The sequence below is a fragment of the Tachysurus fulvidraco genome, chromosome 5, assembly GCF_022655615.1.
Source record: "Tachysurus fulvidraco isolate hzauxx_2018 chromosome 5, HZAU_PFXX_2.0, whole genome shotgun sequence".
NCBI lineage: Eukaryota > Metazoa > Chordata > Actinopteri > Siluriformes > Bagridae > Tachysurus > Tachysurus fulvidraco.
In genome coordinates, this window is record NC_062522.1 from 28,303,302 (window position 1) to 28,328,057 (window position 24,756).

The 24,756-nt window shown below is 39.7% G+C and overlaps 2 protein-coding genes across 2 annotated transcripts in view; both read right to left on the bottom strand.

Moving 5' to 3' along the window:
* LOC113634523 (testis-expressed protein 2) overlaps positions 1-1,478 on the bottom strand; it is a 36,867-nt gene extending 35,389 nt beyond the window's left edge. Inside the window, exon 1 of the mRNA XM_027133530.2 lies at positions 1,323-1,478. The gene's annotated coding sequence lies outside the window, so the exon portion shown is untranslated. The remainder of the gene's footprint in view (positions 1-1,322) is intronic.
* Positions 1,479-3,346: 1,868 nt separating this feature from the next.
* On the bottom strand, positions 3,347-5,136 carry LOC113634437 (myeloid-associated differentiation marker homolog). The gene has a single exon (XM_027133393.2). It carries the CDS (start codon positions 4,942-4,944, stop codon positions 4,078-4,080), a length of 867 nt encoding a protein of 288 aa, XP_026989194.1. The 5' UTR covers positions 4,945-5,136; the 3' UTR covers positions 3,347-4,077.
* Positions 5,137-24,756: the final 19,620 nt, after the last annotated feature.

Genomic DNA, 24,756 nt, shown 5'->3' on the forward strand with positions numbered 1-24,756 from the left:
CACACTAAACCCACACTAAACCCACACAGGACACACTAAACCCACACAGGACACACTAAGCCCACACTAAACCCACACAGGACACACTAAGCCCACACTAAACCCACACAGGACACACTAAACCCACACAGGACACACTAAGCCCACACTAAACCCACACAGGACACACTAAGCCCACACTAAACCTACACAGGACACACTAAACCCACACTAAACCTACACAGGACACACTAAACCCACACTAAACCCACACAGGACACACTAAACCCACACTAAACCCACACAGGACACACTAAACCCACACTAAACCCACACAGGACACACTAAGCCCACACTAAACCTACACAGGACACACTAAACCCACACTAAACCCACACAGGACACACTAAACCCACACTAAACCCACACAGGACACACTAAACCCACACTAAACCCACACAGGACACACTAAGCCCACACTAAACCTACACAGGACACACTAAACCCACACTAAACCCACACAGGACACACTAAACCCACACTAAACCCACACAGGACACACTAAACCCACACTAAACCCACACAGGACACACTAAACCCACACTAAACCCACACAGGACACACTAAACCCACACAGGACACACTAAACCCACACTAAACCCACACAGGACACACTAAACCCACACTAAACCCACACAGGACACACTAAACCCACACAGGACACACTAAACCCACACAGGACACACTAAACCCACACAGGACACACTAAACCCACACAGGACACACTAAACCCACACAGGACACACTAAACCCACACAGGACACACTAAACCCACACAGGACACACTAAACCCACACAGGACACAGCAGTTTAATGAAGTCTAAGACAATATTATGTGATTATGGTTTGGTGCCAGTGAAAACATTGTGCCTTCTGAAGATAAATTATTTAAATAAATTATATATTCTTTTAAAAAAATCATCACGTGATCACTAAATAATAATAATAATAATAATAATAATAATAATAATAATAATAAACACTTAACGTGAAGATTACCGAACAGGAACTGAACTGAACTGAACTGAACTGAAAACGCGACACATAACTGACATGACAACTGTAATATTCACTTGTATTTAAATCCCTGAAATGTTTACGTGTAACTAATCTTTACAAACAATTCCTCATAAACAACAAGCAGCCTTTAATAAAAGTCACACTGCTCTGTTGAGTAAATAAACCTCAAGCATAGTAATCAGCATGACTGTGCTTCAAACTAACCCTTAAATCAGGCTTTTTTAAATCTAAAAAACACACAGAGAACTCGTCAATCATCTTACCCTCCTCATTTTCCATTTAAACACCTAAAAAACCACTTTTGTGCTAAAACAGACGTGGAACTCAAAGTGTGTGTTATCCTTCACGCGCCGTTGTCAAAGCTTTACACCCCGTCTTTCTGTCTCAGCCTGCTGATAAGAGGCGTTTATTTGTTTTCTTCCCACCCGTATTCTAATATACCCCGCCCCTTGAGCGATCATTGGCTGATACATTAAACTCCGCCGTTCTGTTGTGTTTTTTGGACGTGGCAGTAACACGATCGACGTCTAAGCTGCCCAATCATCGAATGAAGCCCACGTACGTTGAGCACGTCTAGCCAATTACAATACAGAAGGTGGGATTTTTTTTTTGGAATATAACTGACGAATTTTAGTTGATAAGAACCAACACGGATTGATTCTTTTCAGGCAAAACTAATCGAAAGAACTTTTCGATAAATGATTGAGTGTATAAATTAAACGTTTAAAAGTATGTTTATCTTTTGAAGCCATCCGATGAAGTTTTAAAAAGACAAAAGAAAAGTTCCTTACATAAAGTGTTAGCAAAGTGCTTTTCTTGAAGATTTTATTTTTTAAAAAAGCTGACGTCATTAATTGTGGTTGCCAGGTTTCAGAACAGCTAACTACACATGCTAGCTACATCTCAAAAACACACAAAACACCAAAAACTAGAACAAATATTAGGTATTAGAAATGATTTTAGTAGACATATTTTCCTCTTTACATAAGAAACTATATCACTGGTGATTATGCATTTCTGAGGTATAGACATAAATTACTCCATATAATATATAACCAATATAATATATGCAAAAAAAATAAAAAATAATACAGAAGGTATATTGTTGCACAGTAAGATAAGGTGTTGTAATTATAGATGAATTATACATTTGATGTATAGTGGACAACGGTAGGAAGGATTTCCTGTGTTGCTCTGTGAAGAACCTTGGTTGAATAAGTCTGTGACTGAACGTACACCTATATCTGTCCAGGACTTCATGGAGTGGGTGGAAGCATCCTTCTTTCCAGCTCCACTCCCACATCATCACCAGCCTTACAGTTGAGTTTGTTTAATCTGTTGGCATCAGCTACCTTCAGGCCGCTGCCCTATCATGCAACAGCTAAAAAGATAGCACTTACATCAGACTACATCAGACGACATGGTATACATCAGACACAGAACATCTTCAGTATCGTCCTGCAAATGTTGAAGGACCTCGGCCTCCTCAGAAAGTAGAGGCAGCTCTGGCCCTTCTTGTAGTTCTTAGTCCAGTCCAGTTTATTATTAACGTGAACACCGAGGTAATCTTTGCAGTATATATTAAAAGAGATCAGTTCACGTACAACTTGTAAATGTTGCTTAGTTTTAGATGTATTATATGTTTTAGATTTAATCCCCACTATTTGCTATAAAACACCTCTTAGAGGCCAAAATTTGGCAACCCTGTCATTAATGCTGCACTGACTCAATGTCAATTCGCTATGTCCAAACAATAAAATCCAAAATTTAAAAATTCTATTTTATGAAGTTACGTTGAAGTCATATGTTGTACTGATGATATGCAGTATGTATGCAAAAGTTTGTGAAACCCTGGCCCAAGTATATATTTTGTTGATTATTGAAAAAAGAAGGATGAAAGAAATGAATAAAAGAAACACACTGCCATCTAGTGTGTGTGTGTGTGTGTGTGTGTGTGTGTGTGTGTGTGTGTGTGTGTGTGTGTGTGTGTGTGTGTGTGTGTGTGTGTGTGTGTGTGTGTGAGTGTGAGTGAGTGAGTGAGTGAGTGAGTGAGTGAGTGAGTGAGTGTGAGTGAGTGTGTGTGTGTGTGTGTGTGTGTGTGTGTGTGTGTGTGTGAGAGAGAGAGAGAGAGAGAGAGAGAGAGAGAGAGAGAGATACATAAGTAACACCACACAGTGATGGAGGACTAAAACATGAAAACACCAGAAGATTCTCCTCAGAAGATTGTTTAACATCGATCATGCATTGTACGAGTAGCATCAGGAAGGCCTTCACTTCAAATAAGTGGTTCAGAACTATATCAGAACATTTTACTAAACATTTTATACAAAAAGTCTTTATTTTACAGTTTTCTCTGAAGTTTTCTGCTTCAGCTTTTCCACAGCACACAAACAGATGAACATGTTTTCTCTAGACAATCAGCTTAATTGGATCCAAACTTTTACATTTTAAAACAGTTCTTATTTGATTTAATGACCTAATTATGACATCACCATTAATATCGATTTATTAGTAATCAAATTTGGAAATGGTAACGGAAATTTAACGTGGTACCAATGTTAAAAAAGTGACTACTTTCATTGGAAACAATCCAGATCAAACAGGAACAGGCCAAGACACTAATTAATTTTATAAGCCATTTGTAGCACACATATATTTGTCTTATACATCATTCCCATTGTTAGTCTTAACAGGTTTATACTTCACAAATTTATTAAAGCAGTAATTAAAGTGATTTAAGCTTCCAGTTTATTTTAAAAAAAAAATCTAGGCCTAAAGCTAAAACTCGTGTTGTGATTAAAATTATCTGACAGGCAATGTATAATGTACAGCATGTGTATTTATTCAAAATAGTATTTCTCAGAATACAGCATGGAAATAGCCATATTTGATATTATGATAATTTATCATAATAACCAAAACACACAAGCTTGTGTTATTTAAATAATAGTGAATTATGAAAAACATCACCCATGCTTTAATTAACAAACCATGTCCTCCACCGTTTGGTGTCCCTCCTTAATTTCGGTCACACAGGAGTTTAACAGAGAAAGCCAGGTCCACCGTGTAGGCCAGCAAAGTGAGGCATGCTATCACTGTCTCGCTCATTATAACAACGTCTTGATTTGTATTGTGTTGCTCGAGAGCTTGCGTGAAGCAAATGACCGTGTTGACTGTGTACATGATCACTCCCAGCAAACTGAAGCTGGCAAGGAGGCGGTCAAAAGGCACGGGGCTGCGAGCTGCACAATCCATTACCATCACCAGAACTGTGCCTACAGTCGGAAGCAGGCACATGCTGTAGGTTACAGTTGACACGTAGATCCTCCATTGATTGTGGGGTTCGATGATGAGCAGCAGCACTAGCGCAACGCATCCTCCGAAGACCTGCAAGACCTTGAGAATTCCAGGAACGGTTGCCATGTAGCCTCGCTGCTGACCATTGCTCTGTGAGCGAATTAAATGGAGCTCCTCACTATAAGCCAGAGAGGTGAGATAAGAGCCCACAGCAGCTGCTATGCCTTTAGGATAAGACGTTCCAGAGTGATGATTCACTAAGGTCCATGTGAAGGCGAAGGAGGCAAAAAATGTCATGAGTGCACCAAGTGCTGCTATAGTGGCCGTGAGGTTCTTCCAGGAAAGGGGTAACAAGTTGTGGAACTGGATGAAATGGATGACCATAACAAGGAAGGTTAGGACAAAGAAGAGGCACCATGTAACCTTGCAGAAGCTGATAAAAGTGGTACGGATTACAGAACTGGATTCATTGCCTTGGGGAGAATAGGAGGCCAGGCTGAAAGTGAGGCAGCTGAAGAGCAAAGCGCAGAGACGTACCACAGAAAGAGGAGTGGTGAGGGTGCTAAGTTCTCCAAACGTGACTGGCATGGTGCTACCGGTGCGCAAATCTTTTCCTCAAAATGTAAACTGGTTATCGTTTTCTGCTCTTATTTATATACATGATCCATTAAAAGTTGGAATGAAATCCCACAGAAATCCAAATCAAAAACATCCATCCAGTAAACCCAGTCCTTCATAATGCTCAGTCCTTCACGTTGAGTCTTCACCTTGGTTATGATGATGTGTGTCACAGCACTCGTTCTCACATACTCCTAGACATGAAAACACACACACACACAACAGGATATATGCACGCCTACTCCGACTTCCTGAACTTGCTTCTTCAGTACCATTGTAGGCCTTGTGCAGCCAACCACATTAAAAGCTTTAGAGCGCTGCAGTCTTCCTCTTTCCCACTCACCCTCCTGCTTTCGTCTACAGAAAACAAACCCACTAGCTTTCCACAGTTTTATTACAGCTAAATGCCACACGATTGTCCTTTAAGTACATTAGAGGCAAACATGACTCATGTACCTTTCGTTTTATTTCCTTTTCTCTGCTTCAAATCGAAACACTACAGATGGTACACGAAGATAGCTATGCAATTTAGACACTTTCGATTTCTTTAAATTTCTTGGAGGACATCTTGATTTTCTTTAAGAATCAGATCTGACCACAGACAGAAATTGAGAAGTTTTGAGATAGAAGGGAAGCAAGTTCAGTCCAGGTTTTTGTAGAACATTTGCAAAAGTATAATCAAACTTTCAAAGCGGTGGTTTAAGTTTAGACCTGGAGTGGCTGTATATCTTATTAGTTGTTTTTGTTAATAGTATTGTATTCAGCATAATCAATGAACATATTGTATGCAACATTCACCCACTTTGCCAACTACAAAGCATGCTTAAACTCACTCTCTCTCACTCATTTTCTACCGCTTTATCCAAACTACCTCGGGTCACGGGGAGCCTTTGCCTATCTCAGGTGTCATCGGGCATCAACGCAGGATACACCCTGGACGTAGTGCCAACCCATCGCAGGGCACACACACACTCTCATTCACTCACACACTATGGACAATTTTCCAATTTTCCTTTGGACTGGGGGAGGAAACCAGAGTACCCAGAGGAAACCCCCGCAGCACGGGGAGAACATGCAAATCCGCGCACACACAAGGCGGAGGCGGGAATCGAACCCCGACCCTGGAGGTGTGAGGCAAACATGCTACCCACTAAGCCACCGTGCCCCCAGCATGCTTAACATAAAACTGACAGCAGGATGTAGATAGGAGTAGATACAAAGCCCAGCATCCTTTATAACCATTATAGTTTTACTTTTTACACATATACATTAGAAACATGCATGTACCTACCAAATATTACACAGGGTGATGAAAATAAGGTTGTTGGTTGACCACCAGAAAATTTTCAATTTATCTTGACATAGAGCCTAGAAGTCTGTAGACATGTACAACAGAGCTGAAGACCAGTCTTCCAGAATATATTTCCTCAAATGATATTTTGGTGCTGCTTGTGGAAAGCATTACTCCAAATATTATTATATGAACTACTAAGGTGTTCTGTTTGTTCCTGCTGACTGTGCAGCATTATATTTGCATTCTTCTAATACTCATGGATCCATTCAGTAAGACCTCGTACACTGCGGTGCTGATGGAAGTCGAGTCATCCCAGGAAAAGAGACGATTTTATACTGTCGGCTTATTCAGTTATAGGTATCTGGGAACTCATTGTACACTCTATAGACGTGTAATCCGAAAGTTCTCTGGATCTTCACCTCATCATGCTGCACATGCTACGATTTTTTAACTGTTAAAACATCCAAAGAAACAACATATCTCTAAATACAAGTAAATACCATAAATGCTCGATTCTGATTGGTCGGAAGATGGCGGTTAATTTTCTTCAGTTTGACTGCAAGGATAATATTTATGCATTCTTTTGAATATGTAAGCGTTTGTATAGTAACAACTTACACGGGAAATTGTATAACGCACACTCCACCAAAAAGATATGTGCGTTTTGTTAACTATGACTTTTTTTTAAGATTAGCCAGTTACCAGAAAGTCGTCAGTGGGGGTGGATGGAGGCCTTTGCGTTTTTTACTGTAATATGGTAACGCCTGGTGTCTTTTTAATGAATTGGGGGGGGGGGGGGGGGAACACAGAATAAACTTTTATAACTGATCTACATAATTAGTATTAGGAACTTGATGGAAATTGTATATGTCAGGACTCAGCCCGGACTTTTGGCCACGTGCCTTTTGTTTATCTTCCTCGTCACGTGTCTGCCCCACCTTCGTCCGCCCTCCCTGTCTCCACACCTGATCCTTATTGTATCATCATTGTCTTTTATATTTAAGTGAGCCGCGTTGCAGAGTGCAGCACGGAATCATTAGTTACGTTTACCCCTTCATCATGTCTAGTCGTTGTTAAGTGTCATCATTTGTATTGTTTCAGTTATCGTCTTTTAGGTCTTTGTCTTCATTATTTATTAAACCCCTTTCATTTGAAGCTATCCTGCATACGGTCTCCTTCCTCCTCTGGTTGTGACAGTATATTAGCCATCAAATATAAGCATAAATTGAGAGAAAGTACAAAAATATATGTATAGTTAGAGATAATACTGTATATGTGTGCGGATACATGTAGTATTAGTAGATTAAAACACTTCAGAACTGCTGTTTTAGGAAAATATTCAGTCTCTGGGAGGTGGTCAAAACTTCATCTCACCAATCTGTTCTTTTTTGTTGTGTTTTATTCCTTACTCCGTGTGTATAATCTCCATTTGAACTATATTGTGCTGCTTGTAGCTAGAGTACCCTAGTAATCATTAAAGTAAAATAGTCATGATCTGCTTTCAGCCTTTAAAGAACTGATTTTAAAACTTCTGCTCTCTTTCCTGAAATGTATTTAAGCAAATGTGAAGCAAACACCTGTGTGTGTTTATTTTTAGCTACGTGTGTGTGTGTGTGCTGCATAGTGAAGGTTTGCGTGGGTGAAGAATGTGAAAGCTGAAGAAAAAAAATAAAAGTTTGTGTGCTCAGAATTTTTTACATGTTATTTTTAGACAGCGATCCCCAGGTATAAGTTTAGTGCTCAAAACAGGAAGTCATAAAAAAGTCATTTCCTGGACTTTTTACCCATCTACTTGATCTATTTGTACCTCCTCTGGCATCATGACTGCATAGTCGTTTTTATTGTACTGCATGATGCAAATGTTCCACCTCTGACATAACACGATACAGTAATAACTTCTAATATAAAATTCCTCATTAAATAAAAAATAAAAAAACTATTTAAATAAAATGATATCACGGGTTGATCTCAGGGTCCCTGGTTTGATTCTGAACGCAGGTAACACTCTATGAGGAGTTTTCACGTTCTCTACGTAGGCGTGTAGGTTTTCACCAGGTTCCCCAGTTTCCTCCCACCTCCCAAAAACATGGCAGTAGGTGTATCGGTGATGCTAATTTCCCCCTTTACATGAGTAATGCATGAGAACAAGTGTTTATTATCCTTGCTATTTAGTCTATTATACTATTAGACTCTGTATAAGCTCACATACAAAATACTATAATCTGTACAGCTCCAGGAGTCTGACCTTGAGAATTGGAGACATTTAAATACAAGGTGGTGAGCAGGTATAATATATATCGAAAAACATATAAAACTTCAGTCTTGTCCTCATGTTTTTCTTAGATTTCCTCCTTGCACACCTCCCATAATAATAACAAGTTGTGCCTGAAGTCTCTTTCTGACTGTAGATTCATGCACGTTGACATCAACCTTTGCAAGAACTTGCTTTAGGTCCTGTGATGAAATTGTAGGGTTTTTGGAGACTTCTTTAAGCATCTTGCAGTCTGCTTTTGTGGTGAATGGTTGCTTGGACATCCTGACATGGTCATGTTAGCAGTTGTTTTAAATGTTCCACACTTGTAAATGATTTTCAAATGTAAAAGAGGATGAGGAGAAGCTTCTTCCCGCAGGCCATTCGGATCTTAAACCAGGAGACACCCAGGATCTAACACTGGTTCTCTCTGTTCATCCCCACTGTTCTATGCACACCCAACCCCCCCCCCCCCTTTTTTTTGTACTGACACTTTAATTCTGGACTGTCACTGTCACTTAACTGTGGACTTGCACAGCACAGTGCCACTTTATACACTTTATACACTATTTACACACCTGGACATTCTGAGGACACTTTAACTCTGGACTTGCACAGCACAGTGCCACTTTATACACTATTTACACACCATACTGCACCTGGACACTTTAAGGGCAATCTCTAAAAACCATACACATTTATGTATATGTATATGTATATTTATGTATATGTATATACATTATTTCTTCATATTCTCCATATATTTCATATTTTTATATAGTTTTTTATATAGTTTTCTTATATAGTTTATACTTTCTTATTATTTTATTCTTATTTTATTTTTTGCTTTTTTATACTTGTTTTTATTTTTTTTTTATTCTTATACCGAACAGTTGCATAAAGCATTTCACTGCATATCGTACCCTGTATGTACTGTATGTGTATGTGACAAATAAAATTTGATTTGATTTGATTTTCGGACAGTGTAATGGCTGATTACAAATTCTTTTGAGACTAACAATAAACATAAAGAGATCTCTGTGCAGCTGGATTCTGGACTTCCTGACAGGCAGAAGTCAGGTGGTAAGAATGGGCCGCAACACTTCATCCCCGCTGACCCTCAACATCGATGCTCCTCAGGGAACTAAATGGTGTCAGGAGAACCAACTCTCACTCAACATTGACAAGACCAAGGAGCTGGTGGTGGATTTCAGGAGACAAAGCAGAGAACACAAACCCATCACCATCGACAAGACACCTGTGGAGCAGGTGAGCAGCTTTAAGATTCTCTGTGTTAACATCAGCGAGGATCTCACCTGGACCATACACACTGACACAGTGCTGAAGAAGGCACATCAATGCTTCTTCTTCCTGAGATGGCTGAGGAAGTTTGGAATGAGCCCCAGCATAATTAGAACATTCTACACCTGCACTATAGAGAGCATCCTGATGGGCTGCACCACTGACTGGTTTGGAAAAAGCACTGGCGGCAACCTTAAAGCTCTGAAAAGGGTCGTGCGGACTGCCAGACACATTGTTGGATGTGAGCTTCCTTCAATCCAGGACATCTACACCAGGCGGTGTATAAGGAAAGCCCAGAGGATCATCAATGATTCCAACCACCCGTCCCACAGACTGCACTCTCTGCTTCCCTCAAGAGACGTCTCCACAGCATCCGATCCCGCACTAGCCGACTGAGGGATAGCTTTTTCCCTCAGGCTATCAGACTAATTAACAGTCAAAACTAATAAACCCTACAGCATACTTCCACAATATGGTATGCCACACACTGAACTTTAACTTCAACAGTTCAACACTGGACTATACATAAGCACTGCATTTATATATATATATACTGGACTATACATACACACTGCATCTAATACAATAATCTATAGGTTACCACTGGATACCATACGATGCACATCCATGACACTTCTGTATCCGTACAATCTGTTGCACCTTATCATATTTTATATATATATATATATATATATATATATATATATATATATATATATATATATATATATATATATATATATATATATATATATAGTATAAGTAAGTATATAATACAAGTGCATATAATGTGTAGTGCTACTGTAACTATGTCTAAAGGTACACTGTGTGTACTGACTATATGTATGAGCATATTGCACATATTGTTAATTTCATTATCTGTATGTTAATTGTTAAAGGTTTATTTTAATCAGTTTCAGAATACATTTGCTACACATTTACTACATACATACAACCCACTACATATACATTCACCCACTATACCAAATAAAAGAGAGTGAGAGAGAGAAAGAGAGAGAGAGAGAGAGAGAGAGAGAGAGAGAGAGAGAGAGAGAGAATGTGTGTGTGTGTGTGTGTGTGAGAGAGAGAGAGAGAGAGAGAGATCATTTTACATTTCCAGCATTTGGAAGACGCCCTTATCCAGAGCTACTCGTTTTATATCATTTTATACAAATAAGCATTTGAGGGTTAAGGGCTTTGTTCAAGGGCCCAGCTGTGGTAGCTTGTAGTGCCCCTGGATTCGAACCCACAACCACATCACAGTCAATGAATAACCGTTTGCAGACGTTATGGTTGCACTGCCACCTAGTGGCATGTCTACAGAACAGCACAGGAGTATCCTTCACTCTGTAGCAGAAATTAATATGGTTTTTAGATGTATGGTTTTGAGGTTTAACATGTAATGCATGTGGCTTCATTTTACTATATGAAATATGAGGTATATTCTCATGATGTTAGTAATTAGTGGTTAGCATTTGAGGTTGCCTCATGCCTCCAGGTTTGGAGTTCAGTGATGGAAACTCTGTTAAGGCTGGTTTTATATTTCACATATTTGTATTATATATATATATATATATATATATATATATATATATATATATATATATATATATATATATATATATATTGAGTCATTTTGAAAACCATGTCAATGGAGGTGTAATATGTACATTTTCACATATGACATGAAGTAACAGTGTGTCAGGTAGGTGCTTGTTGTGAAACCAAACTGAAACATTTATACCATGATTATAAAAGTTTCCATGTCAGTGATTTTTTTTTCTAGTCATGTGTGTAGGTACAGAAAAGCCAAAACAACTGATTTACATTTACTCGTGCCAACAAAATGTTATGTCCATATTATGGTGTTGGCCTGCCAATTGGAATCTGCCACTATTGGACCCCTGAGCAAGGCCCTTAACCCTCAGTTGTATAAAATGTTAAGGCATCTGCCAAAAGCACCTCCACACAGTTGCAAATCTTCAGCCACTGCAGTGCATCAACTAACACAGACATACACTAACACTTTGTTCTTTTACAGGTAGTGCTAATTCAATGTTAACAAAATATATTTCAGTTCATGAGTGTAAGTGAAATACTCACTCACTCACTCACTCATTTTCTACCACTTTATCCGAACTACTCGGGTCACGGGGAGCCTGTGCCTATCCCAGGCGTCATCGGGCATCAAGGCAGGATACACCCTGGACAGAGTGCCAACCCATCGCAGGGCACACACACACACTCTCATTCACTCACACATTCACACACTATGGACAATTTTCCAGAGATGCCAATCAACCTACCATGCATGTCTTTGGACTGGGGGAGGAAACCGGAGTACCCGGAGGAAACCCCCGAGGCACGGGGAGAACATGCAAACTCCGCACACACAAGGCTGAGGCGGGAATCGAACCCCGACCCTGGAGGTGTGAGGCGAACGTGCTACCCACTAAGCCACCGTGCCCCCTGTAAGTGAAATAAGTAAGCAAAATCAACAAGCGTAATCTGAGTAAAACATTTGGGTTGTGGTTGATTAAGGTTCTCATTAGTGAGGATCCTTATAGGTAAATTTACACAATCTCAAGATTTCTTGAAGGATATGGACATGTTTTTTTTGCCTGATCATACAGGGATTTTGTAGACAACAGATTTTTTGTGTGTGGATCATTTTACTTCAATGCAACTGATGAGTCTTCTATTCAGTCGTGGGTCTGTACTGACAGTATGTGTGATATTATCTGTTCATAGTGTGTAACCTTTTGTTAGAAGCTCAGGACAAAGACCAAAGACACAACAAAAGCGAGCACCTTGGGAAAAATTGGCCTGAGCAACAAACAGTACTGCTAGCAAAGGAAGGAAGGAGGTTAATAATTGACTCCGCTACCATTCTGTTGTCGTTTCCAGCGTTTCACAAAGGCATTTAACAGCGACTGGGATCAAAGTGATGGTGACCCCTGCTGCTCAGCCCAAAGGCCCACCGGCCAATAGTCTTTCACCGGCCTAATAATATCTCCTTTATGCTGTTAATAAACTGCACACTTCAGTCGGTCCGTGTCATTATGTGGAGCTTAGTGAGCTAATCGTTTAAAAAAGGAGAGACACACATACAGACGTGCCTATATGCGCGCACACACACACACACACACACTCACACATACAAGCACAGGGCTTTGAACCGGAGAGACATTCTGTCACGCCGTGCAGGGAAGAGACAGCAGGGGTGTGTGGATGCAACATCAAAGAGTCACCACTGTTTCAGGACACAGTTGCAGACATACAGAACAGCCAGAAGACCAACAAAAGACACTAAGCCCGCAAAAGCTTCAAAACGACAATGAATGCCAAAGTGTGGTTCATGTGTAACTGGTGTAATTAACCATACAACTTAATTATTCTCCATATGCTTATGCAAGGACCAAACACCCCAAACTGTTAGAGCGCCAGTGGATGGAGTGCAATTTGTACCAACTGTACATTGGGTTCAGAGTTGCAGGTGAGCAGCAGGGCAGCGCGGCGGTGGCTGCGTGGCTGCGCTTTCGATCCTGAATTCTTTACTGTCCATTTCTGTCTGTGTTCAGTTTTGCATATGAGTAGTTTAAAAGCGATGTCTTGCTACATTAGGACCAACATACAGAAGATGGCTTTATTTGCAAATCCCAGCTTGGTAGGAATCTGTGGTTAGGGTCAGCCCTGAAGCAGTACCCCAGGAGCAGAGAAGCTCAGGGGCCACAGTTTTAATGGTGATCTATTCCATCTGACCAGTAACCTAGAGCCTTAACCATTGGCCCCCCACCACCCAAAGCGCCCTTCCCCTGTATGAGACTTGAACAGTACAATACAGTATACTACCACATAAATAAGTAAAGTAAAACCGTAAACAAAAATTTGTCTGAAAATGTATATCATTTAATCTCTAATATTGCACAAGACAACGCTAACTAGTCGGTACAGTGGATTAGTAGTGAGCATGTTTGCCTTCTGGGTACTCTGATAAAGCGATACTCATGAATAGTAGAGGAAAAACAGCCTCCTAGTTGTTGGTGGAAACTTGGATGAGAATTCAACATTAGCAGAGTCTGCATATGAGTTTGGGTGCTGACAAGAAAGTCTCCATTTATCTCTACAATATTCACTCCTCCTCAGGGTGAGGGCTTTGGTGGAACACAGAACACTGGATGGGAAGCCAGTTTAATCACACACACACACACACACACACACACACACACACACACACACACACACACACACACACACACACACACACACACACACACACACACACACACACACACACACACACACAAATTGTTTTAGGAGGTTGGAGGAAACCTAAGAACCTGGATGAAATGATATTCTTGAAATCTTGAGATTCTGCATTAAAAAAGATGTAGCTTTAATTTCAAGCCTACAGTATATTCTAGTCTTGCGTTTTGGCCATGTGTGTGTTTGCATGGTACTGTGCCGATTTTGTTTACACACCGACCCCCCCCCCCCCCACACACACACACACACACAATACAAACATGATCAGAGAGCTAAATTGGCTCAAACCCCTGGGAAAATCAGCTAAACTAGTAGCCAAGTTATTCGCCTTCTTCCGTGGTGCAGTTTCTCTCAAACACTCCATTATTCACGCCGGCCCTCTGAACGGGGCAGATCTTTATTCACCCTCACTGCCTCCTGCTGTCCTTGGCTTCTTTTGCGCTCCGTCTCTCCTCCTGTTGCTCTTTCTGCCTCTCTCCTTGAAGGAAAACAGAATAAGATGGACTGAGGAGGGGGTCCAGACCATGCTGCTCCCTTCTTTTATGTGAAACAGATGAGAGAGCAAGGATGGGGGGAGGGGGGGAAAGTTGGAAACAGAGAGAAACAATGTGAAGAGAGTAGACTAGAAAGTGGCGAAAGAAATAGACAGTGTGTGTGTGTGGTGTGTGTGTGTGTGTGTGTGTGTGTGTGTGTGTGTGTGTGTGTGTGTGTGTGTGTGTGTGTGTGTGTGTGTGTGTGTGTGTGTAGTGTATGCATTGAGGGATCTGTAGAAGCTTTGCCAGGAGCAGCAGGTCTTTAAGCCACAGAAGGATTGTGTTTTAGGTCTGGATTTACAGCCCTGACTTCCCATGGAGCCACACTGCATGGGCCCGGGGCCTCTCTGTTATTGACCTTGCTCTCTTTTTCCTCCTTCATTCTTTCTTTCTTTCTCTTTGACCGTGCTGATTAATCAAGTGAAATTTAGTGGGCCACACTGAAAGGACAGAGACAGAGGAGCTCTTGATATCAGTCTAGACAGAGCTTCCTGAATGAGGAGGAAGATGATAAACGAGAAGAAAAAACAGGAGGGGAAATGCAAAGGAGAGAGCGTGAAGATGTAGAAGAGAAGAAAGAATATTAGAAAGAAGGTGCTTTGGAAGAGAAGCAAGAGATGTAGGAAAAAAGAGGAGGAGGAGGAAGAAGAAGAAGAAGAAGAAGAAGAAGAAGAAGAAGAAGAAGAAGAAGAAGAAGAAGAGAAACAAAAAAGGATGGAAAGAAGAAGAGTATGGTGATGTACAGGTGGATAAAGGGGAGATTAAGGAAGAAGAGGAGTAAAAAATAAGATGGTGAATTGAAAGTAACAAAGTGTAAAGAAAACAAGATGTAGGAATTGGCAGAAGATAAAAATTGGAAACAGAGAAGAAGAGAAGGAGGGGGAATGAGGAAGATGGGATAAAAAGAGGAAGGAAATGAGAGTGAGGAAATTGAAGGAGATGAAAGGAATTGAGGAATAGATGGAAGAAGAGAATGGATGATGGGAAGAAATAGAGTAGGAGGAAGGACAGAAGGATTGAAAAAAAAACATAAGGAGGAAGAGTAAGAATATAAGGCAGAGGAAGAGGATGAGAATTCTGGAAAGGGGTGTAAGAAGAAGAACAAAATATTTTTCCAGAAGAATTTGACATATACAATGACCTCTCTCTCTCTCTCTCTCTCTCTCTCTCTCTCTCTCTCTCTCTCTCTCTCTCTCTCTCTCTCTCCCTCTCTCTCTCTCTCTCTCTCTCTCTCTCTCTCTCTCTCCCTCTCTCTCTCTCTCTCTCTCTCTCTCTCTCTCTCTCTCTCTCTCTCTCTCTCTCTCTCTCTCCCTCCCTCCTTCACCCCTTCTGTCCCTCCCTCATGCTTATCTATCCCATTCTCTGTTCTTTAATCCAGTCATTGAGTTTAGTTTGACAGGTGATCAAAGATGTAGCATAGACACAGGACACCAGATGCAGCTACAGCTTTAGTGCCAAACTCGGTACTAAATCCCCCCCCCCCTCGTCTCTCTCTCTCTCTCTCTCTCTCTCTCTCTCTCTCTCTCTCTCACTCACCCCCCAATCCCCCCCACACCCACACACAGAGTTTGTGGTAAACTTTCTTTCTGTGTGAGTGCTGCTGTCCTGTTGGTGCTGTCAGCAAATGAGAACTTTTGCAGACACACACACTGAGAGAAAAGGAGCAGAAAGAGGACACACCACTGCAGGGGTTAATACACAACACACACACACACACACACACACACACACACACACACACACACACACACACACACACACACACACACACACACACACACACACACACACACACACACACACAAAGACACACACACAGGTATTGTGAGGATGACAAGCCCACAAAGCTGACACAGTGAGACAGAAATATATAGAAGCCCAAATAAAACATGCTGTCGTAAAAATTCTTTAAAAAAAGAAAATGTAAATGAATCTATAAATATTATATATGTTTGGTGGCTACAGGTTTTCCTGGATTGTAATATGTTTATGTTGTATGCTTATCATATTTATTTATTAAATAATAAACAAGTTTATAATGCCAAATATTAACACAAGATAAGTTTGTAGTGGATGTGCTTCAACAACACAAGCTCACACTGGATTTTACAAAGAACAGGAATCTGAATGCAGTGGCTGACTGTATAGCTCTCTGGGACTGACATTTTGTGTTCTGAGATGCTTGTAAAGTGTTTAATAAACTGTTTTTAAAGTGGATTATTAGTTACAGTGGACTTCCTGGGTCTTTCTGCCTGCAACACTGATGCTCACTGGATGGTTTCTTCGTCTATCTAGAGTGCATCATTTGGGCAAGAACAACCAGAGCCCAGTGGATGAGGTAGGCACCAACAATTAGAGCCCAGTGGATGAGGTGGGCACCAACAATTAGAGCCCAGTGGATGAGGTAGGCACCAACAATTAGAGCCCAGTGGATGAGGTGGGCATCAACAATTAGAGCCCAGTGGATAAGTTGGGCAACAACCAGAGCCGAATGGATGAGTTGGGCACCAACAATTAGAGCCCAGAGGATGAGGTGGGCACCAACAATTAGAGCCCAGTGGATAAGTTGGGCAACAACCAGAGCCGAATGGATAAGTTAGGCACCAACAATTAGAGCCCAGAGGATGAGGTGGGCACCAACAATTAGAGCCCAGTGGATAAGTTGGGCAACAACCAGAGCCGAATGGACGAGTTGGGCACCAACAATTAGAGCCCAGAGGATGAGTTGGGCACCAACAACCAGAGCCGATTTGATGAATTTGGCACCAACAACCAGAACCCAGTGGATTATTCATAATATGACTGAATGTCATGTATTGAATATGCAGCCTTATTCATACAGGATTCTTGAGAGACAGCTTTGCCTTAGTATTCAGTAGACAATAACACTGTCCTTATTGAAATCTTTTATCTCTGTCAGTCCTTGGTTGATTATAATCTGCTTCAATATGTTTAAAAACCCCAAAATAAATTTGATACACATCATAAGCCTTGGAGATAGGAGTACACGCAAACTAGCATGCGGGCTAATTAACCTTTTTACTAAGGAGCTTGTAAAAGTGGATTAGTCTGGGAGATGCTTTCTGCACAAGTACTGTTTCCTCTTTGGTGCCCCCTGGTGGTGCAGCGAAAAGGTACAGGAAAACTCAGCGTAATGTGTGTGTAAAAAAACAAAGGTTCCTTTCAAAAGTATCATATGAGGTTTTCAGAAAGGCAACAACTAAAATTTAATGAAAAAAACTAAAAAAAAAATGTTCAGAATCTGTTCCTATCTAGCCTGTAAAACCTAATAGCAATAAAATATCCAACACCTGCAACGAATTTATCATGAATCGGAAGCAGAGATTAAAATCATCAGTTAGTATGAGTTCATTATGTAATCATTATTATTTTAGATGTAGTGATGAGGGTGTACATTAGACTTTCACCAAAAATCTTTGTGCAAACTGTACATTTGAAGTATTTTTGGTAACTATCACCTTGAATGTTAATCTTGCTTTTGTTTTAAAGCCACACTGGATTATTATAAATAATCTGTGAAATTTAAACCGGATTTAAACAGGAAACTCTAGAGTTTTCTTATCAGCTGGAAAAGTTTCACTGACAATTTTGTCCTTTTGACCACATAAGAAAAAAAAAACCCCATAGATGCCTAGGAGCACCTTCTAATCGGGGTGATTGGCAAAACTTTTAATCGCAACCTCCAAAAAAGAGCCGGCGAAAGCTTTTAAGCAGTTCTAAAACTGCGATGTGCATTGTGGGGGGAAAAAGGGAGATGATTCCTGCTGCTAAATTGGAGGAGAATGTGACAGATTTCAAAGACTGTCAAAGTAAAGAGAAAAGACGAAGGGAAAAGATGAACGGCTCATAAGCGAACAGGTTCCTTTGAACAACCCTCTTCAAAACTGAGCCGGTTCAAAGAGTCACCAAACTCCCACTGATTCAGAAAGATAAGACAGAAATGCAGCAGCTCTCTCTCTCTCTCTCTCTCTCTCTCTCTCTCTCTCTCTCTCTCTCTCTCTCTCTCTCTCTCTCTCTCTCTCTCTCTCTGTCTATCTATCTGTTCTCTCTAGTTACATATATGCGAACAAAGACAATTAACAATGAAAAAGAAAACTTTAGCAATTAACTCAATTTACTTTTTTTTAGTAAAAAATAGTTGAATGTACTCTAAAATTTCAAACAAACCTTTTTTAACACCACCTCATGGTATGACTTGGGCATTTTGAGATGCTTTTCTGCTAATCACGGTTGTACAGATGGTTACTGAATGATTATTCGAGTTATCAAAGCCTTCTTGTCAGCTCGAAACTGTCCGATCGTTCTCCTTTGCCCTATTTCTTGTTTTTGCAATCTAGTGTGTAAACTTTAGAGAAAATTGTGCAAGAAAATCAGAGACTAGAATAAAAGAGTTTATTTGTCACATACACATTAAAGCACAGTGAAAGTCTTTCTTCACATATCCCAACTTTCAGAGCACAGGGATAGCCATGATACAGGACCCCTGAATCAGAGAGGGTAAAGGGCCTTGGTCAAGAGCTCAACAGTGGTAGCTTGGCAGTACTAGGGCTTGAACGCCGATGGACAACCTAGAGCTTTAACCACTTGAGCCACCACTGGCTCCCCAAGCAACAATTTATCGAATATTCCTACCAACCGGTTCTAGCATTAACAATCCAGCCACGGCCAAAATGACTGAGATCTGATTTTGTCCCTTATCTGCTATTCGATGTGAACATTACATACTGAGGTACTTTACCTGTATCTGTATGATTTTATGCATAGCACTGCTGCCACTTGATTGGATAACTGAATGAATAAGCATTGACCAGTGTCGCCAGATGCCTAGATTTTAATCCCTAGTGGTGTAATTTGCAACCCTTTATTATTTATTCAGTCTGATTCCATTTGTATTTGTGTAGTGCTTTCAAATGGACATTGTCATAAAGCAGCCTTACAAGAATATATACATTAAGCATAATCATTTTATATTGATTCATTTTATTATTATTATTATTATTATTATTATTATTATTATTATTATTATTACAATCTATTTATAATTGTTATAGAAATGTATAGAAAAGTTCAATACTTCAAGAACGTCTCTTTGTGGGAAAATTCAGGAGCGGAAAAATCCAATACATAGACTAAATATTATTGTACACATATACATATTGTTGGGAAAATAAATCTTTTCTGAAAGCTGTGTGGGATTACATTTTTTTTTACAGTTTAAGGGGTCCCTGGTTGCAAAAACTCTTAAAACCTCTGCTTTCTGCTTCATTTCCTATAACAACATCCTCTGTCTTATTTTTGTTCAACAGCAGAATACTGTAATGTCTTCAGTCAAAAACAGAGTACTCAAGACAAACTTATACATTTATTATTATATATTTCTGTTCTGTCTGCAGAAAGAGGGGAAAAACATTGGTGGATGGAAACATATGCCATTTAAATAATAGAAGCACCCAGAAATGAGCCTTGGGGAATGCCTTATGGTCCTGAATGGCTTAGTACAAACACTTGTGCAGTGACTAAAACCAAAAGTAAAGTCTAACAGTCTGTGTCTCAAATCACTGTTTTAGTTCTATCAAGGGTGATTAAACTCTGTAAGTGCTTCAAGATTTAATAGCTGAGAAAGTGGACTTCTTGTCAGTAGGGAGCTGGGAAACTTACAGATCTTCTAGGGATCATTTGCCTTGTAAATATTTTCATTTTTTTTTCATCATGTGCTCATCCAACCTTTCTTTGTTTCCTCTCTCTCATGTAACACTTACCTAAAGAATGATGGCTGGAAACCATTTCTGGATGCTATACATTCATTCGCAGAGAATACATGCTCACTCACACCCTAAAATCTCCCCCCACCTCCTCCTCCTCTTCCTCCTCATCCTCCTCCTCCTTAGGGGACCTTCGCCTGGACCCCTTGCGCGTCCCGGCTCTGCCCCGCCGAGATCCGCCACCATCAAAGCCTGGGATCGCTCTTTGCTTTCTCCTCCCGTTTCTTCTTCTCCGCTTCCACTTTGCTTCCACCCCGCTCCTGATTCGTTCTCATTAAGAAACCTTCAAAGGCCCCCCGTAGATTTCAAGGCGAAACGCATGCGAATTTCTAATCACACTTTTAGGGTGCTGCGCTCAGCTCTTTCTCGTCTTAGTGTGCTATCGCTCACTCCTCCTTCTTGCTCCTTTTAAGCTTTGCCAGATAAAGAAAAGGACATGAAAGAAGGAATTAGGCCAGCGGAGGTATTAATAAATCAAGCGATGCTTTATGCAGCTTATGTAAGAATCTCAAGAATTTCTAAATGTCTAATAGCCTGAACATATGTAATAGAAAGATAGATATTTCAAGAGCATCTGCAGGAAAATGGGAGTATAGTACACCGTTTTGGAATCTTAATACGCTGGGAGTTAGCGACTTAGCATAATACTCAGCAGTGAAGATATTAACTAAAGAGCTGATGAAGGACAAACAGATTTCAGACGATAAACTTTTACCCTGTTGAATCAGCGAAATGACAGATTCTACAACTGGGTTGCCATTTTGCCTTTTTGACTAAAAAAAATTTAACTGTACGATATATTAAAATCAACAACAAAGTGATATTAAGCCGTCCTTGGCTACAATATCTCATTTCTTTTAAACAAGTTTCTTCTTTTGTTTTGCTCTAAAATCAGTAAAAGAGTTTGAATTTATAAGCATAATATTAGCAAACATACAAAATGTGATCGACTAGCATCCATGACCTTTAAGAATTGTAGATGATGCAATTTTCTGTCATGTAACTTGGGGAATATTCCAAATGCCTAAATGTGTTCATTCAGTGACGTGAATGTTATGCAAACGTATGTTTTACGAAACAGAATCGAAGACTTATGAATTATGATGTTTTAAACAGGACAAAATGTTTGCTTTAATATAGTTTTTTTTTTTTTTACAATATAAAAATATTTTATTAGCTGTATTTGAAAGTAAAGTGCAGCTACAGTGGGCTGAGTCAAGCAATAAACAAACAAACAAACAAACAAACAAACAAATAAATAAATGACTCTGTTTTTTTCAGTATATTTGATTAAATTTGATGAAAATCTTTCAATGATTGACCCAAAACATGCACAAAGGTCCCACCATGGCTGTAATTTAATTGCATAAATTTAACCAGCAAAGTTTTAAGTAAGTTTTACAATATCAGCTGATATCCTGTGGATATAAATATTTACACAACAAAGTGACATTACATGAATTTTTATATACATTTTTTTATCAACTAATAAAAATAGCTATCATTTCTCACCATTATCATGCAGAATCTAAAACTATATACATTAGCAAAGCATTCTCTAACTTTTTATATACCTCAGGCTTTTATCAACATGTAATTTCCAATGTTTTCCTTGTGTACACATGGGTTCCCTCCATGCTCTCCGGGTTTCCTCCCATTTTTCAACATACAAGCTGATAGGTGGATTGTGTGTGTTAAATTGCCCCGTAGGTGTGAATGGTGCTTTCTGATGAACTGGGGTGAACTCTTCTGCCTCTCGATCCACTGCAATCCTGAACAGGATAAAGTGGATCCTTATCAATGTCTCATAATCCACAGAAGTCCTAGATTAAAACTTTTGGATTTGATTTAGGATTCACACACACACACACACACACACACACACACACACACACACACACACACACACACACACACACACACACACACCATACTGAGCCAGAATAAGGCTTTGTCACTCTTGTGGTAACAACAGAGAGAGAGAGAGAGAGAGAGAGAGAGAGAGAGAGAGAGAGAGAGAGAGAGAGAGAGAGAGAATGGAAGAGGAGGGAGGAAAGAAAAAACCCTCAGATCTTCTTCTAACAAGAAGAACCTTTCGAATCTGAATTTTCTTGCTGAGAAAAGAAGCGCTTTGAAATTCTAATGCATAAACATTATCCGTTTTTTTTTCTTCCTCACGCTCACCTAAAGCGCCGGCTTCTGAGACACTTTGGAAAAGTTGCCTCTTTTCCAGCAGGCTTCAGTAACTTAAATAGAAACTGGATGGGGATTTGGCTATTGTTACGTCTCATCAAAGCCAGAGATCTGCTTGCCTCACCGTGTCTGCGTGCCTCCAGTCTGTCAAGCTGCTTGTCTTTAAGACATCACATCCTAAGATGGATGCGATCTGATTATTTCTTTATATATATATATATATATATATATATATATATATATATATATATATATATATATATATATATATATATAAATATTTTGCTTTGCGTGAGATAGATGTCACTCTCGGTGGCGAGGGCCGAGGGGACGACTGTGTGTGCAGCATAAATGGAAAATTCCGGCTTCTTCACACATGCTTGATGTTGAACGAGCTCATACGTGGAAAAAAAATATACAGAACAATCTGCTGAAATAATTACTTTTGTGATGAGTCCTCTGTCTCTGTTTGCAGGTTCTGAACTGAAACTGCATTCTCTGTCTCTGCTTGGAAAAAAAATAAAATCATCAATTAAATATATATTAAATATAAACTTACACACAGCTACACACCCCAGCATAATGTATTTCAATAGCCTCATCCTGTATTACCTATAAAGCCTTACACTCATGTTTTTAATCTGCACATACACACAGACACACACACTGGAGCACCTGCTGCTGAGAACAGCTGGAGGCCGGTGTCGATGTGTGTGAACGTGGCTGCTTGTGTGTGCGTGTGTGTGAATGTATGTGTGTATATGTGTGTTTGTGTGTTCAGTTTTCATCTGGTATCTCTCAGACCTTTTTCTCCCACAGTTCCTTTTATGTCTGCATTGCTGTGAACCCCGGCACGCAGCGGCTGGCTCGTGCTTTCTTGTCTTTCCCACGGTCGTGCACACACTGCTGGGCTGACAGACCATCATAACCATAACAACGCTCACTTTCCCACACCTAAAGGTGAAAAAGAAGAGAAAATAATTCTCTACACATACAACCTGAAAGTAGAATAGAATAACGACAGAATATATCTTATCAAAATGTGGGCCATTGGGTTAAAAAACATACACCCACACTATCCCAAAAATACTGACAGTGATATATGATTACATTAATTGTCAGTATTTTAGAGATTTTATTTCTTTTTTAGATATTATATACAAAACCACATCTCTTGTTCAACTGTTCTATTCATTTCAACCCAATTACTCAATTATTATCTAGCTTTTCACCAGGTTATCGCTTACATCATTAAAAACAACAAAGGATCTTTATTTACTGGCCTTATGTCATTTTTTTTTTTTTTTTTACATATATACACCTTTCTTATAAAAAAAACAGGACTATGACTGCACTATGAGGGAAAATCCAGGAGACACAGTGATCAATGACTAAAATACTTATATACATATTACACAAAAGAAAGGTCACATGACCATCACCCATTTATGCTGCAAAGATATACAGGTAATTTTGTGAGTAGCCATGTTGCCATGACGACATATACTAAACTCAGCCTTGAGAAAACTGCCCTCCATTTACATTTATCCCAATCTGGAGATTTCAGAGAGACGTTCAGAGAGAAAGAAAAAGTTTGAGAAGCACAACACTGACATCCCCTAACAATTCTACATATAGCCAAAGTTAAATTATTTTTGTTTATTATATTATGTATTCTCATCAGTATGAAGCCTGGACTTAACTGCGCAGTGTAGCTACATTTGTCTCATTCCTACAACAGAGCCAACGAGGGTTTAGAGTCTTCATCAAGATCCCAGCAGTAGCGATACTTGGATTTGAACTTATGACTGAATCTAAATCAGAAGTCGAACATCTTACCCACTGATCTACCACCATCTACCACCAGATCTCAGACCTTCCTGCCTCATCTTTTGTTTTGTTTTTCAGAGGTCAGAAATTCAAAGTCTGGCTTATTTACACATGCAGTTTAATGCTGTTATAGAAAGATAATCAACACCATTCGACCAATCAGACTTGAGAATTAGTGTAAAATTGCTGTGGTTTAAAATCGCATGGAATGGAAATGGAGTTATCGGACATTTTCATGAGTTTAAACAAATGAATTATTTTATCTCTGTGAGTCTGATATAAAAAGATGAGTCAGGATAAGAGTCAAGAAGAAAAGATGAGCCAAAACAA